Source organism: Cydia pomonella, chromosome 18, assembly GCF_033807575.1.
Source record: "Cydia pomonella isolate Wapato2018A chromosome 18, ilCydPomo1, whole genome shotgun sequence".
NCBI lineage: Eukaryota > Metazoa > Arthropoda > Insecta > Lepidoptera > Tortricidae > Cydia > Cydia pomonella.
Window position 1 is genome coordinate 17441988 of NC_084720.1, and position 17870 is coordinate 17459857.

Sequence of the window (17870 nt, forward strand, 5' to 3'; positions counted from 1 at the left end):
CAGTCTAAACAAGTCATACCTCCAGTTCGACAGTGTCCCAAGCGACCTGTTGTCCAGAGGAGCCGGCGGTGGGTGTTCCTGGCTGCTTCTTGCCGCGGCGTGAGATGGTGGAGTAGAAAGGATCCGATTCCTAGCATATGAACCAGTCTAAACAAGTCATACCTCCAGTTCGACAGTGTCCCAAGCGACCTGTTGTCCAGAGGAGCCGGCGGTGGGTGTTCCTGGCTGCTTCTTGCCGCGGCGTGAGATGGTGGAGTAGAAAGGATCCGATTCCTAGCATATGAACCAGTCTAAACAAGTCATACCTCCAGTTCGACAGTGTCCCAAGCGACCTGTTGTCCAGAGGAGCCGGCGGTGGGTGTTCCTGGCTGCTTCTTGCCGCGGCGTGAGATGGTGTAGTGGAGAGGGTCGTGGCCCTCGCGTCTTATCATTTCCGGTAGGATGCGACGGCGGGCGTTTATGAACCAGTTGCATACCTGACAAGCACACAAAAACCATGAGACCAAAAAGTTTTTTTTTTAAGATTAAAGGGACTCTCCATAATCTGTAAAACTTTGCATTTTAATTTAGTTTTATGTAAGTTAATTGGTACTAACGGAGGCTGTAAGAATTCTTTTACTGTTACTAAAAAAGTTATGGAACTTATCGGTCTGAAATAAATGATTTTATTTTATTTATTTATTATCCTGGATATTATGCACTGTTATATACCTCGTTCAAATTTAAAAATCAAAAAGTGCGTACACTGACTGATGTTGAACGATTTGCTGTTGAAGCTGTAAGTTATGCGAGTACGCAGAGCGTCACATTGTGTAGAGGTAGAGGGCGAGGCTTGGGTGCGCGTTATATCTTCCTTGATCGTACAGCACCTGCTTCAAGATCGTGACATAATGTTTGGACACGTGGGTCAAATCGAGAGTCCCACAAGAGAATAATTAACTTACTTGGAGCACAGTGAGATTGGCTTCTTGACTGAGAGTAAGTTTCTCCGCGTCGCTCGGGTACGCGTTGTATCTGTGATCGTACAGCCATCGCTTGAGGATCTTGACGGAGTGTTTGGGCAGGTTGCCGCGGCGCTTGCGAACGGAGATGATGCCGGGCGGCGGGCCGGGTTGACCTGGACAAACAGATTTTAGCATTACATAGAACCGTTGCATATCGACCGTCTATGGGTCAAAATTCCAACACTTACAACTGTGTAAGCAATTCTTTAACAGAATAAACTATTTTTATATTTTAGTATGAAGTCTCAGTTGTCCCATTACACTGGGACTTATAGGAAAGACGAACTAGTCAAGTCCAATCTTAAATCCAGTGTATGTTCTTACCTAGGACAATGCTGGCGCGGCGCGTGCGGTCGGCCTCGCCGTCGGTGCCGCTCTCGTTGTCGTCTGTGGATGATGTGGAGGGAAAACGGTCGCGAGCTGCAACAAAACAATCATAATATATCAGTTAATTATGTAACGGACTTATGACTGACTAACTAGATGTCTTTTTTATCATCAGTAGTAGGCATAAGCGTCCTCCTAGAGGGTTTAGGCTTCGGCAATAGGTGCAACTCTAGCCCAGCGTGGATTTGGCTTTTTACAGGCGCCTTTGAACTTAATCTCAGATATATACGCTCGTACGTCGGAGCGGATCAGGGCACGAGAATACTATTTGAAAAAAATAATCATATAACACGAGGGTATGTAGCGGACCGACAGATAAATAAACTATATATAATAAGCAGATATCGCCCTCTACTTCAAATATGAAGGTTTGCCACCTTGTGGCCAAAATTAGAAACTTAAACTTGATTTGACATTACCAGTGCGCCAAAAACAGGGCCTGTTGCCCTCTATTATTTACAAACCACGCACGTTCCCTTCAAAGGTTCCTTGTTGACTACGTAACCTAAAGCCGGGTCCAAGCGGGTGTAACGTGTAATGTAATCCATCGTGTAATGTAACAGGAATTCTGCGTGTGGACGACACTACGAGAATTACATGTAACGCTCGTACCTGATCCATCGTCTGTAGGTTTCTATTTAATCGCAAACATAAAGGCGCTCGTAATGCCGTCCACTCGTTGACGCTATATTACCTACACGTAATCTTACATTACACGTCACACCCGTCTGGATCCGGCTTAAAAAGCTCAAATCTACAATACTGAATCTCCAAATGCTCCAAAATAGGCCGATAGCGATACAAATAGATTTAAGAATGGCGATGCGGCCGAGGAAATCGGTTCTATTCGCGTCAAGGCGAGCCTATGTTTATTTACAACTTACATTTACACACCAATCAATCATATTCTTTACTACATGGTTCCTGTGGTTTTACTTGTAGTGCGTAAAATGGGTTTTACGAGTGTGCTGGCCCATTTCATTGTTGCGTATGTCATTGAAAGCATCATCTCTTGCTCCGTTATAAAATTATATGTGTCAGCGGCCGATCGTAAGATCAGACAGATCGTGAAATTCCTAGACATATCGTGAAACGTGAAAATCCTTGTCATGTTCACTGGGTCGACCATGCGGGGCTCCTATTTCTGGACAATTTACCCTTCGGGCATCTGAAGCAACCTAAAGAACCTATCCCAGGTTTAATTTTTTTTTATACTACGTCGGTGGCAAACAAGCATACGGCCCGCCTGATGGTAAGCAGTATCCGTAGCCTATGTACGCCTGCAACTCCAGAGGAGTCACATGCGCGTTTCCGACCCTAACCCCCTCCAGCCCCTCGTTGTGACTTGCTTCCAAACATTACACAGGAACATTACGCTCGATTACGATATGGATCATTTTGAACATTTCACCGAGTTTGCTACGCAACCCTAAGGTGTTTGCAAACTCTCTAGGTTGATTTTCGGGTTGCCCTGGACATCAAACACACACACACACATTAATGATGAAATTGTCACACTTTCATTGTAAGTTCCTTGCAGAGTTAGCTTGGTCTGGCTCTATACACATCATGGTCATGAATTTTTGGTGTACTACAACTGTTTTGTGAACTATTTTTGTTTACGTAGATCAAATGCCTTTTGTCAAATGATATTACTTTTAGCTATGGAGTGTGGAATTAAGAAGAGTGGCATCTCTTATGGTAGAACTGTTGCAAAAGTGTCCAGCTGTCAGCTATAAATAATAGTTCCAAATCTCTCCAGAGTAGCACTAGAGTAGCTAAGAACCTAGGCGTTATTGACGGAGTGAATTGCGCTGTCTATGATTTGATTTTTTTGTTCAAGTACTCTAGGTATTGTAGCGCCACCTATTTAAAGTCTTTTGATGACACTTTTTAGTACATGGAGATTTCGTTCCTTATCTCCACCTTCCGTACTTTTAGCAACAACTTACTGTCATTCGAGATCTCAACACCGTTTCTGTTGACAACTCTGTTTTTGTTGTTTAAAACTAACGCTATGAAATGTCAAATGTAAAAAAAAAAAACAAAATGGTTTAACAAAAGTCCGTGACTATATCTTACGAACCGTGTTCAGTGTTTCCGGACCGTATCCAACCGGATCCGGGCCCTACCGGCACTTGAAATAAATTGCAAAATCGGACACGGTACCTAAGTAAATACGAAACCGCTAACAATCCTTTGTATGATACTCGTACAAATACGTGTTTGTACAATCTGACGCTGTTTGCGTAGTCGAACGCGGTATAATAATATTATCATTGTGTACTTTTCCGGGCTGCTTTTCATATTAGGTTTTAAAAATATACGTAACAAATTTGTCATTTAGAGATAGAGAGTTGAGGGGCTTACTGAGGCCACTGATCACCAGTTCGCCGGACGATATCGGCCTGTCAGTTATTCGCAAAAGCTGACAATCGCGAATAACTGACAGGCCGATATCGTCCGGCGAACTGGTAATCAGTGGGCCCCTTTACAGACCGAGAATTGGCGAATCGGCAGTCTTACTCGTAGTTTATCAATTTCTATCTATTTACAATGTATATACGAGATCAGTCATATTCAGTTATACTAACATACATAATTATAATCACGCCTATTTCCCGGAGGGACCACGGATTTCCACTTTCTACGATCCTGACATACCTACCTCTTTCGCTTCCTTCACTTTCGTAACATTCCTCATATACGTTCGCCGGTTTCGGGGTGCTCTTGACCTGGCATTTCTCCAGGATTTCCCCGATTTGATCAGAGAAAGTCCCCTTCCAGCTCCCTCTTCTACTTCTCCCTTATACACTCTTTTTGTTAGCCTTCTTTCACTCATTATTTTCTTCATTTATTAATCCAATTGTTATTATTTATTATCACATAAATAGAAGAAACTAAGTTAATATGACTTAAAGTAATTCTTTATAGTACATATGGTGCTACTTTACCGCACCAGTGCAGTTAGCACTTTCCGTGCCTATGTCGAAAAATTTAACGGCTTTACGTACTGTAAAACGTATTATACACATACTAATAGGTAATTCGCAACTCGAGTTGATTTAAAACATTCCCTTCCTAGTCTTGTAATGTATCGCCACTCGATGCGAATCTCCTTCTATTCGCACTTGTATCGTAATGTACTAATTTATAGGTAATCTTATGAAATACACGTCCGTAACTGTCAGTTTACTCTTTCTACTTCTGTATACGAGTTTAGGTCATCATCTTCCTCGCGTTGTCCCAGTGTTTTGCCACGGCTCATGGGAAACTGGGCAACTAATCCCAAGAATCGGCGTTCCACTAGTTTTTACGAAAGCGATTGCCATCTGACCTTCTAACCCACAGGGTAAACTAGGACTTATTAGGATTAGTCTGGTTTCCTCACGATGTTTTCCTTCACTGAAAAGCGACAGGTAAATATCAAATGATATTTCGTACATAAGTTCTGAAAAACTTTGGTACGAGCCGGGGTTTGAACCCGCGACCTCCGACACAGATGCTGTGCCTCCGGATTGCAAGTCGCACGCTCTTACCGCTAGGCCACCAGCGCTTCAATAATAAGCGCTTGTAGAAGTTGTAGGTAGAGTAGGGTTCAAGTGCATGGACAAATTATGAATCAAGTCATTCATAAATTTTCCATGCAAATTTGAACCTGATGGTACAGTCAAAAGATTTAATTTGTGACCCATTTCGTATCTTTCAGAAAACAGCAGCCAAATAACACTAGACCCTACTCATAGTGTTGTGTTCCTGCCGGTGAGTAAAGTTGACAGAGCTCAACGAGGGGAGGGAGGGGTGTTAGGTTCGGCAACGCGCATGTGACTCCTCTGGGGTTGCAGGCGTACATAGGCTGCGGAGACTGCTTGCCATCAGACAGGCCGCATGCTTGTTTGCCACCGATGTAGTATTAAAAAAAATCTTGTCACAGTGACAATAATATGGGGTCTCTAGCGACTTACATGTTGTTTGTCACTGTGAAAAGGTACGAAATGGGTTACAAATTAAATCTTTTGACTGTATACGAGTTTAGGTTTTCAATGGAAAGTTTCGTGTAGCTTAAATATCAAACAGCATTAAATTTGTCGATTAGGGAAATATGAACAGTAAAAATTTGCCGAACAATAAGTAGGTATCGGCCAAAGTCCGCTTGCAAATCGGCACTTTTTTATAAACACAAGTACATGACAATGCTATTAAAATACTTATATTACTTTGGTATGCATAATTTTTCTAATTCTCTAACTATTTATGCTAATGTCTTAATTTCAATGTTGTTATTTTTCAATGCTTAGATTTGACACATTATATTTGCACGCTTGCTTGCAAGCAAAATACACATTGTACCTGAATAGTCCTAACACCTTATGTTACTGTATTTTTGCAAATAAATAAATGATTGATTGATTGATTGAAAGAAAATTTGATATAGAGGTGGATTGTCAAAGAAAATTTTGTAGCCACAGTAAAGGAGAATGGGCAATTTGTCCCATGGATGTATACTGTTGAGACATATCTCGTTTGAAAGGGTTTACTCTTAGCATTATTTTATTGTATGACACCAACTTTGGATAACGTGCAGGGACTGAGCAATTTAAAAAAAAGAGTGGCGAATATAAACTGTTGTTTTACAAAGTACTTGTTACGTAGCCGGTTGTTAGGTGTTTTGTATGAAAGAATATGAGAAATTCTAGATTTCTGTTTACCACTACTTACGTTTAAGTACGTACAGGGCTGGAATTAGTTGATGTAACATATGCTTGAATTAAAAATACTGCTATTAAACACTGAAACTTGCTTGTATACTCAAGCCATATATATCATTTAAAAGACATTTTTATAAGGTATTTTAATATATATATACTTGCACTCAAATGCTTGCAGGGGCGGTAATAAAACGAGTTTTTTCGTTAATTAATTGTGGTAAATGCCGCTTTGTTTGTTCTACCTGGCACTAGATGGAGCCTTGGTAGCAGTTTGAGTAATTTTTACTATTGGTATATACAATTGAGTCATATCCTATTTGGAAGGTCTTCAATTAAGCATTAATTACTTATATGACACCAAAGACCGAAAGTGTCCAGGGAAGATGATATTAATAATTTTGATCATGCGCTGCGGCGTAAACTGGAACTAAAAAATGTCATTCATATAGAGTTACTTTTGTAACCATTTACATCACTTTGCATGCCTGAAATATAATGAAAAAGTAATTTATATATTTTCTTAAATTATTACTGCTCAATAAATGGCACTAAACTACTTAATTATGATTTTTCAAATCCTCTCTAGTACTGACATCTTGCGTGCAATAGGAGAACCGAATGAGCGGCAAATGCTGGATCCGTATAGTCGCTTATAAACGCTAAAAAACGTCACCGAAGAATAAGTTTGTTTAATTCGGAACTTTGACAATAAAACGAGTGGTTACCTTGAACTAGTAAGTTTCGTCTATTTATCTCTCTTGCTCTTACATATTCGAGGGATAAAGGTAGAAAAAGCATTACATTTTTTAAAGTTCGCGTTATGTCCCGCTAGAAACGTTATATAAACTTATTATTAAACATGAAATAAGATTCCTAAGCAATAAGTAGGTAAGTAAATGTATTTATGGAGTAGTTGGAGTACCATAATTAGCAGCAAGAAAATAAATCTAAGTTTATATGTTACGATAAAATAAATCGTAAAAAGGTACTATGTACATACTTGTTTTGTCTCTCTGCAGGAAAATTGTGTAAAAGTGAAACATTTGAGATTGCGTCGCGGTTCAAAGCAACGTTTCCTTCGTTTGCCATATGAAGCAGGATTAAATTGTGTAGTTTTAAGTTCTCATGTAAGTGAATTGTCAAATTCTTAGTGAGAATAAAGAATCTTAAACCTAAAATTAACGCAGTGAATACATTAAAAGCATCAGCGACTCTTAACTGCTTGCCAAGCTAAGATAGTAGCTGTATTTCGTTCCATTATATATACATATGAAATAAAAACTTTTGAATACATTTAACACCTTTATTTCATATAAATTGAAAAATAACTGACGGCATACATTTTCTTCACGGTCGCACAAATATTAGCAGGATAAGTCGACAAGTTAATTTAAAGCAAGCATTGGTGAATAGGTGCATCCAGATCCAGATAAGAGAATGCATGGTTATTGCGCCAATCTCGGACCATTTGCGATTGGTTTGCTAAGGGCACCGCTAGCTGGTGCGGATGCACAGAGCACTTATACATACTTTATTAAATAAACACTTTTGAATACATTTAACATCTTTATTTCATATAAATTGAAAAATAAGTGACGGCATAGATTTTCTTCACGGTCGCACAAATATTATCAGGACGAGTCGACAAGTTACTTTAAAGCAAGCATTGGTGAATAGGTGCATCCAGATCCAGATAAGGGAATGCATGGTTATTGCGCCAATCTCGGACCGTTTGCGATTAGTTTGCTAGCTGAAGCGGGTTAACGAAAAACAGTAACTGGCGACGCTAGCTGGCGCGGACGCGTGCGACGAATTTTACCTACAAAGGCACCCGGGCACGTGCACTCGCGCCAGCTAGCAAACGCCCTTAACCCTTTACCAGGCCAAGGGATATATTTCACCCACATCTTATATCGGTTACCGTAGTCAGGTTTTAACTCCAAACCACCTACAAAATATTTTGTCAATCCCTGAAAATATTATTTTATGATCTTCATTCACAACACGCTTCTAAATTGCGTAATATATCTTTGGCAGCCGTTTAAATTCACTTGAACGCTAATTTCAGTAAACTACGGAGAAATTCGATCACTTTTCATAATTTCTATGAAACAGAAGTACATAGGTCGAACAATTTTTTGATATTTTGTAGATTTTGAGTGTTGAAAGCTAATGTAATCGGAAACATTGCTAAATATTCATGCATTATTATGTATGACCAGAATTAGGATGTGGGTTGACATTATCCCATGGCCTTATTAGAGTTTAACTGTGTGGGAGCTATATTTCCCATGGCCCGGTAAATTGTCTTGTCATGTCATAAAAACTCACGTAAGTAAGTGATTTTTTTTTCAGTGATTGATATAATGTTTCGTAGGAGATTTGGAGTTAAACCTTGACTATTATAACCGATATAAGATGTGGGTGGAATATATCCCTTGGCCTGATCAAGAATATAATAAGACAAAATCTAGTATGACAGTTCATTACTTAGACAGGCGATGGGATAACCTTAACCCACATTTTTATTTCTGGTTTAAAGGAAGATCTCCGACGTTCATAAATACATTTTTTACAAGGCGTTCAATACTGTTGCAACAGAATATAAAGTACGTATTAAGACACGCTGGTTCTTCGGGGCCTGGTAAAGGGTTAACCTTTTGAACGCCAAGAATACCTTAAGGCGTCGTAACTAGCTATGCTCAAAGCGTCATAAATACATTATAGCTGATATAGCCGCTGTCAGAGTAACCTTCACACTTTCAAGTAAGGTTTAGGGCATAGGGCGTCCGCAACGTCGCGCGTGTGCATGGAGCGGGCGTGCGGCTTAGAGCTCGTTCCCACTATGTCGGATGTCGTGGCGATTTTTAATCGTGTGTCGTTGCCGCTGTTCTCACTATGTCGGATGTCGGATCCGGATTTCAATCGGGTGTCGGCGGTACTGTTCCCACTAGTCGTCTGTCGTGCACGATCGCAGCTGGCGTGTATTTTTCGAGTGGGTAGCGAGGCTTAGTACAAGATGAACGTCGACGAAATGTTTGTGGTTTTGTATTATTTGCGAAAGAAACGATTAGAGGCAGTTAAAAAAAGGAGATATTGGGTACACCCAATTCTCAGGGAAAGATTTACCTTATGAATATTTCAGAATTTGATAGCTGAATTAAGAAGCGATCGCAACGACGCGGCAGCGACGCGCGGGTGTGTGAGGGGGTGCCGCGGGCGGCGCGGGCGAAATCGTTCCGACATCCGACAAAATGTGAACAGCGCTATATTCACTCGTACGCGAGCGAGACACGACACGATTTTTTTCCGGGCTGGGAGGGCTGGCAAAACGCACGACATTTTATGTCGTATCCGACACAAAATCGTTGTCGGACGAGTGTGAACAGCTTCATATAAAATGTTCTGCCAGTGGAACGTACGATTAAAAATCGCCACGACATCCGACATAGTGGGAACGAGCTCTTACAGTATGAGCAACGCTAACTGGCGCGGACGCGTGCGACTGATTTTACTTACAAAGGCACCTGCGCGAGTTTGCCCGCTCCGTCTAGCGCCAGCTAGCAAACGCCCTTAACCTTTTGAACGTCAAGAACACCTAAAGGCGCCGTCACTAGACATGATTTAAGGGCCATGAACACATTAATGATTATAGCTGTTATAATCGCTGTCAAAGTCCCTAATGTAATACTCATGCACTTTGAAGCTCACTTGCGCCCGTGACCTTGGCATGTGAGTAACGTTTTTGTTATGGCGTTCAAAGGGTAAAATATCAATGTCGTAATGCGTCGCTAGCGCGTTATTTTCGAATCGCACCCGTGCTCCCGTGTTGGACTGCACACGCGGTGTACACTTCTTGTTATTGTAACCGTTTGTGCGCCTAGATAACACAAGTACACATACACAACTCGCAAAATGCTCGCGTGCTCTTGTTTATATGTAAAGTATGTCTTCTAGGGCCGTGGATTGGACCCACGCGACCGGCGGGGCGGTGAGCGGCATACATTGGTCGCAATGCAAGCTGTAAAGCTAGTGCAGTGCATGAGGGACGCGCGGCTTTCTCTCACCACATCTTTAGGTGTTCTTGCCGTTCAAAAGGCTAAAAGCACCTAATGAGGTGGCTTTACATTAGCTAGATGCCGGCCCACACGCCGATCCGGTGTGCAGGCTAAGGAAATCGCTATGTAGGCCAATTCGAAAGTGCAACTGACATTAAACCAATTTTAGAATAATATTGGAATGATACCAGTTAGCTGTCATTCGTGTGTTCATTTCGCACTTATACGCATGTATTTGTGCGAGCGAGACGCCCGCAACTAACTGATATGATTCCAATATTACTCTAATATCGGTGTGCACGCCCCTTTTTACTCGTATTCATAAGCAAGGTAAGATTGAATTGAACCACTATAGAAGGCAGCGAAGAGGCCGGCAATGGAACTGGTAGCGTTTGATGGAGACAGTTTTCTGTCAAATGCAAGTTCAAATTGGCCTGACTGTCTCACTCGCACACCGGAGTAGCGTTTCATATAAGCGTACTTTGTTATATCCAATCGACCCGCTCTATTCAGTAGGTTTCATTATCTCGATCCATCAGTTAAGTAACAATCTCTTCAATCTGGTGGATCGAGATGGTGGATCCTACTGGACAGATGGAACCTATGGATAGGAAAACGTTATGCTCAACAATTTGGTAGCAGAAGCGATGTGATTTTTTAAAATCGCGACTGTGTTGTTGACATAATATATCTGAGGACGGGCCTTACGGGCAATAAGAATGGGGCCAGTACAGCGGTGTTACGCACACGAGTTTGAGCCAATCGTGCAGTCTAACGCCACAAGTACCACAACGTGATTGGTTGATGAGTTCGCATTATGCACGCGATTGATCGCATCTAGTTGCGTTAGACAGCACGATTGGCTCGAATTTGTGAATGACACAACTGAACTAGCACTATCGTTATTGCCCCTAAGGTCGGTCGTTAGATATATGGTAAGCGTCAGGATGGCGGTGGACCTCAGCGAATTTCAAAGAAATATTTATAAACATATTGTACCTTCTGTGTACCTTTAATATAAACCAGTGTACCTTTCCCCAAAACGAGATATTTTACAAAACGTTCCACCCGCCAACTTGACGTCAGGATGGCGGGTGGACCTATGAAATCTTGCATTATACCGCACTAAAAGTATGCAGTTATATTGTGCATGAGCTTAGCCTAGCTTGTTTTGGGGAGAGGTACACCGGTTTCTATTTCTATTTACAGAGGTACACTGAAGGTACAGTCACCATCATATATATCGGAGCGGCCAAGGTACCCACGAATATCTGAACATGCCTCTACTGTCAAGAGGTTAGAGTGCGTGTTTAGAGATCTTTGAGCACCTCGGCCACTCCGATATATCTGATGGCGACTGTACCATATAACTGCATACTTTTAGTGCGGTATAATGCAAGATTTCATAGGTCCAACCGCAATCCTGACGTCAGAATGGCGGGTGGACTTTTTCTTAAATATCTCGTTTTGGGTTAGGTACACAGAAGGTACAGTATGTTTATAAATACATACTTACTGCTATGGCGCAGCGACCCGAAGTGGATCTTGGCCTCCGACACCAAAGACCGCCATGCTTCTCTGTCCAAAACCGTTTCCATGTAGTCGACGGCGCCGAGTTCGCTAAGGTCTTTTTGCATTTTATCTCTCCAGCGGGACCTACCTAGGATGTCTAGACGGTCTTTGGCCATTTGGAACTTCAGAGTACGCCCTCCAGGCTGCACGATCCTCACCCATCTGGACTACGTGCCCGAGCCATCGGAGTCTGGCAGCGCGAAAAATCCTAGGACTCACACGTGGAGAGGATGGAACCTGGAGACTCCACAGGAATCAGGAGATTGAAGATCTGGTGTCCGAGCCGGACGTCATTGGATGTTTATAAATATTTCTTTGAAATTCGCTGAGGTCCACCCGCCATCTAGACGCCAGATGTCAATGCCGAGTGCGACCGCCCTTAAAGCGGTGTATTATCTCTAGTCTCTCCAATATGTCCTCCTGGTGGGTCCACGGGGTTTATTTAGCGGGTCTACGGGTACCAAATTATTTTTACCATGGGCCGACCATGAACACGATTCTGTTTTGAAAACGTTGCCCGCGTAGCTACTTCAGTCTTAGGCGGTATATAATCTACACCACGTTCACAAAAGATTGATATTTTAGGTAAAAACTCACATTTCGCTATATTTGTCCATAGTAAATACTAATTCAAAAACTACTGTAGGGCCTAAAATCTTCTGTGATAGTAATGTAGAAATAAATACTGTTGACAGGCGGTCAACGGTATTTAGTACAATAATTACACTGAAACAATTCGTATAGAATACAGAACCTATGAATAATATATATCTAGAGAATCTAACTTTAATGCAATAATATAATTGAACAAAAGAAATACATTAGTACGACTATTACGATCAACCTATATGTCTATTTTTAATAGTCTTAATGTTCGTGTATCGGTTCTGTATTCTATGGCCATTAATTATGCTTTATTTTTCAACTTTCTTTGACTACACACAAGTACACATTATATTTGCTTTTTTCTTGAACTTTATCTTGCCCATGTTCGATTCTTCTTATGTCGATGCATCCTCATTATTTCCGTATGGTTTCTGAAAATACAATAACAGTTTTTGTATTGTTTTCTAATACCTATGTTTGAAGTCGGTTTCCTATTTTTAAGAGAAGTTTTTTTTTTCATGTAAGTACCGTCAAGTGGGGTAAATTAGAGCAGATGGGATACCTATCGACAATTATGTCAATAAACAGTTTTACGTTCCATCAAGAATTGAGAGGTTGCCTCAATTCCTCATGGAACCCATGATGTAAGCTAGACCTTTACACAAATATTCCTTAAACCTCGTTAAGCAATTAGCTTCTTTACAAACATAACAAAGAAGACAAATCGTCTAGCGTGAAATACGCATCGTTAAAGAGTTATTTTCTGGTCCTGATCAGAAGTTCCACTTCTTCAAATAGCACTTTTTTGAATGGCAATGCCTGGTCTGTTGATGAAACTAAAAAACGCCTATAAGATTTGGGGAGTTCCCTTAATTCCTCGTGGTTTTGTCAAAAATAGGACCATCTTGGAACTATATACCCACTTTCAAACGATAACTAATTTTCAACATTGGTTCAGAAAGTTTTTGAAGTCGGTTAAAAAGTAGTATCTTTACAATACTTTCCTTTTACTAAGAAGGGATGACTACTACAATTTGCTTACTAAGTAACTACTTACTTACTATTAGTATCAGATTGGAGTCGACTCGAGAGTCGATAAAATGGGCGTCGCTACCCTTTCCGGGTGGGGGGGATTTCACCGCATGAAAAAGAGACACATATAGTGAGTTCTTACTGTTCTACCAAACTACATATATAAAGTAGTCGTACTTTTTGAGTCAAATTAGTTTAATTCTAAAGGTGCGACGTAATGGCCTGAAGCCCGCTCTTAGTATGCTAAGAGTACTAGGTATGCCTAGTTATACTATTTGATGGATATTGGTGTCAATTTATAATACGTTTAATTATTCATTGTCTTTACCTAATTATCTTTACCTTTTGCCGACCGGTTTGGCCTAGTGGGTAGTGACCCTGCCTATGAAGTATGAAGCCGATGGTCCCGAGTTTGAATCGCGTTAGGGCATTTCTTTGTGTGATGAATACAGATATTTGTTCCTAAGGCATGCGTGTTTTCTATGTATATACGTAAATATATATTTATCTAAATAAGTATGTTTAACGTCGCCTAGTACCCATAGTACAAGCTTTGATTAGTTTGGGGCCAATCTGTGTAAGATTGTCCCTACCTATTTATTTATTTATTACCTAACGTAACCTACATTAGGTAATGAAAGCATTTTATTTTTGTAAGGGTAACAGTTTTGTTGGGATATAAAATGGTTAATGATAAAAACTAATACTTTTACCAGCATTTTAACTTTATATTCATGTATTCGAAACCTATACATTTATGACAATAACTTTTGCAAGACGATAAGATTTTTTATTCACAATAACTTGTCCGTATTCGAACTGTCTGGCTACCCGGCTGGCCGTGGCTGTGTACCCGGATTTTATACTCTGAAACTGGAACTAGTGACAGATAAGAGTCGATTGATGTTTTTTTTAAAGACACTTATACTTAAATAGAATTACTTACCTATGTTTAATTAAAAGAAAGACTACTTATACATAATAATCCTTACAGTTTTAACCTATTTAACCTACCTACCTACCTACTTTTAATAGTAGCAGTTCGGTTCACTTAGTAGAAATACCTGTTCTAAGAATAATGAAAAAGAAAGAAGAGTAATAAAAATAAAGAATCTGGAAGTCGTTGAGGTGTTCCGTTCTTCATCAGCAATTCTACTTCAACAAATGTCACTTTATTGAGTAAAATTGCTTGTAATATTGATGAAAATCCTAAAATGACTATATGTATGCCTATCCTATACAATATAAGAAGCTCCTTCGGTTTCTCATAGAACCTATCATCAGAACTAGACCTTGACACAAATGTTCCTTAAAAGCCTTACATGCTATAAACGAAATAAAATAAAAAACACGCCTAAGGTAAAATACTTGTCGTTGAAGAGTTCCATTTTGCTCAATATCAGCAGTTTCACTTCATCAAATGTCACTTGTTCAAATAAAAAAAACTTGATATGTTGACGAAAATCCTCAATTCCTCCCAATTGTGAATTCAAATCGATTTAAAATCCTCAATTCCTCATTGAATCCATCAACATAACTGGACCTTGACACAAATGTTTCCTAAGAACCTAGCTTGCTACAAACTTAACAAAGAATAAGAATCGCGCGCGTTGAAGAGTTCCGTTCTGGTCAATATCACTAACTTGTTTAAATAAAAATGCTTGATATGTTGACGAGAATCCAAACATTACTGTATGTATTGTATGCCTATAAGATTTGAGGAATTTCTTCGATTTCTCATGGAACCCATCCTCAGAACTAGACCTTATGACACAAATGTCTTCAAGAACTTTACTTGCTACAAAATAAACAAATAAAACATATCGCGCGCGAATTGGCGAGTTCCATTTTGGCCAGCATCAGCTGTTGCATTTCGTCAAATGTCACTTTTTAATAAAAATGCTTGATATGTAAATAAAAATCCAGAAATTATAAGATGTCAGGAATTCCCTCGATTATTTATGAAACCCATCATCAGAACTGAACATTGATATAAATACACCTTAAGAACGTTACTCGCTACAAGCTTAATAAAGAATACAAAACGCGTGCGTTAAAAAGTTACGTTCTGGACAACATCAGCAGTTCCACTTGATCAAATATAACTTTTTTTTAAATAAAACACCTAGAGATATTGATGAAAAAAAAACTATATGTATTTCTATAAAGTTTGAGGTGTCCATCATCAGACCTAGACACTAGACACTGGTGTCTAGCACAGATATTTCTTAAGAACCTTACTTTCTACAAACTTAAAAGTTCCGAGGAATTGTTCGGATTAATCTCTGCCGCCTCTTTCCGTCACCGCTTTACGCTACATCATTTATATCTTCACCACTTAGATGGTTGGCAATCCTCAACTGTGCATTTCTCTAGAAACTTCCTGCCTCATACAGCTAAACTATGAAATGATCTGTCGCATGCGGTATTTCCGGCCCAATACGATCTTTCAAACTTTAAGGAAAGAGCGTGTTCCTATCTTAAATGCCAGCACCGCACTTACAATCCCTATGGTGTAACAGATGTCCATGGCCAGCGGTAATTGCTTACCATCAGTTGATTCGTCTGCTAGTTTGCCTCTTATATCACAACAAACAAAAAAAGAAAAAATCTCACGCGTTGAAGAGTTCCGTTTTAGTCAACATCACTAGTTCCACTTCATCAAATGCCACTAATGTGAATAAAAAAAGCTAAAGATATTGATGAAAATCCAAAATGACTATATGCCTATAAGAATTGAGGAGAATGAGGAGTTCCCTCGCTTTCTCATGAAACACATCATCAGAACTGTACTTCGACAAAAATGTTTCTTGAGAATCTTACTCGCTACAAACTTAACAACGAAGAAAAATTGCGCGCGTTGGAGTTCCGTTTTGGTCAACATCAGTAGTTCCACATCATCAAATGTCACTTTTGTGAATAAGACTTGATAATATGTTGATGAAAATCCAATAAGTACTATATATATATACCTATAACATTTAAGAAATTCCCTCGATTCTTCATGGGACCCATCATCAGACCTTTACCTTGACACGAATGTTCCTAAAAACCTTAGTACTTAAAACTTACTTGCTACAAACTTAACTAATAAAACAAATCGCGCACGAGTTGGCGAGTTCCATTCGGGTCAACATCAGCTGTTACACTTAGTCAAATGACAATTTTTTAATAAAAATGCTTGATATGTAAATAAAATCCCAGAAATTATTACATGTATGCCTATAAGATTTTAGGAATTCCCTCGATTCTTCATGAAACCCATCATCAGAACTGTACTTTGACAAAAATGTTTCTTAAGAACCTTACTTGCTACAAACTTGACGAAGAAAAATTGCACGCGTTGGAGTTCCATTCTGGTCAACATCAGTAGTTCCACATCATCATATGTCACTTTTGTGATGAAAATCCCATAAGTACTACATATATGCCTATAGCATTTAAGAAATTCCCTCGATTCTTCATGGGACCCATCATCAGACCTTTACCTTGACACAAATGTTCCTAAAAACCTTAATACTTAAAACTTACTTGCTACAAACTTAACTAATAAAACAAATCGCGCGCGAGTTGGTGTGTTCCATTCTGGTCAACATCAGCTGTTACTTTTAGTCAAATGACACTTTTTTAATAATAATGCTTGATATGTAAATAAAATCCCAGAAATTATTACATGTATGCCTAAAAGATTTTAGGAATTCCCTCGATTCTTCATGAAACCCATCATCAGAACTGGACATTGATGTATTAAGTACACCTTAAGAACCTTACTCACTACAAGCTTAATAAAGAATACAAAACGTGTGCGTTGAAAAGTTCCGTTCTGGAACATATCAGCAGTTCCACTTGATTAAATGTAGCTTTTTTTTAATAAAACGCCCAAAGATATTGATGTAAATCCAAAAAAAACTATATGTATTTCTATAAGGTTTGAGGTATCTATCAGACCTGGATCTAGACACAGATGTTTCTTAACAACCTTACTTTCTACAAACTTATCAGGACAAATCTATTACGGCGAGTGTTCCATCGAATTGCTCGGATTAATCCTTGCCGCCTCTTTTCGTCATCGCTCTACGCTACAACATTTTTATTTTCACCACTTAGATGGTTGGCAGTCCTCAACTGTGCATTTCTCTAGAAACTTCCTGCCTCATACAGCTAAACTATGAAATGATCTGTCGCCTGCGGTATTTCCGGACCAATACGACATTTAAAACTTTAAGAAAACAGCGTTTTCCAATCTTAAAGGCCAGCACCGAACTTACAACCCCTATGGTTTAGCAGGTGTCCATGGGCGGCGGTAATCGCTTACCATCAGGTGTGACGTCTGCTCGTTTGCCTCTTATATCATAAAAAAAAAACAAAGAAGAAAAATCTCGCGCGTTCAAGAGTTCCGTTTTGGTCAACATCAGTAGTTCCACTTCATTAAATGCCACTAGTGGGAATGAAAAAGCTTAAGGTATTGATGAAAATCCAAAATGACTATATGCCTATAAGAT

General features: G+C 39.7%; 1 protein-coding gene across 1 annotated transcript in view; it reads right to left on the reverse strand.

Annotated features, from left to right (window-relative positions):
- LOC133527475 (iroquois-class homeodomain protein IRX-5-like) overlaps positions 1-17870 on the reverse strand; it is a 36557-nt gene that overhangs the window by 7210 nt on the left and 11477 nt on the right. Inside the window, exons 2-4 of the mRNA XM_061864501.1 lie at positions 1329-1424; positions 945-1117; positions 306-476 (exon numbers count right to left, since the gene is read on the reverse strand). Of these exons, the coding sequence (XP_061720485.1) occupies positions 306-476; positions 945-1117; positions 1329-1424 (440 nt within the window). The remainder of the gene's footprint in view (positions 1-305; positions 477-944; positions 1118-1328; positions 1425-17870) is intronic.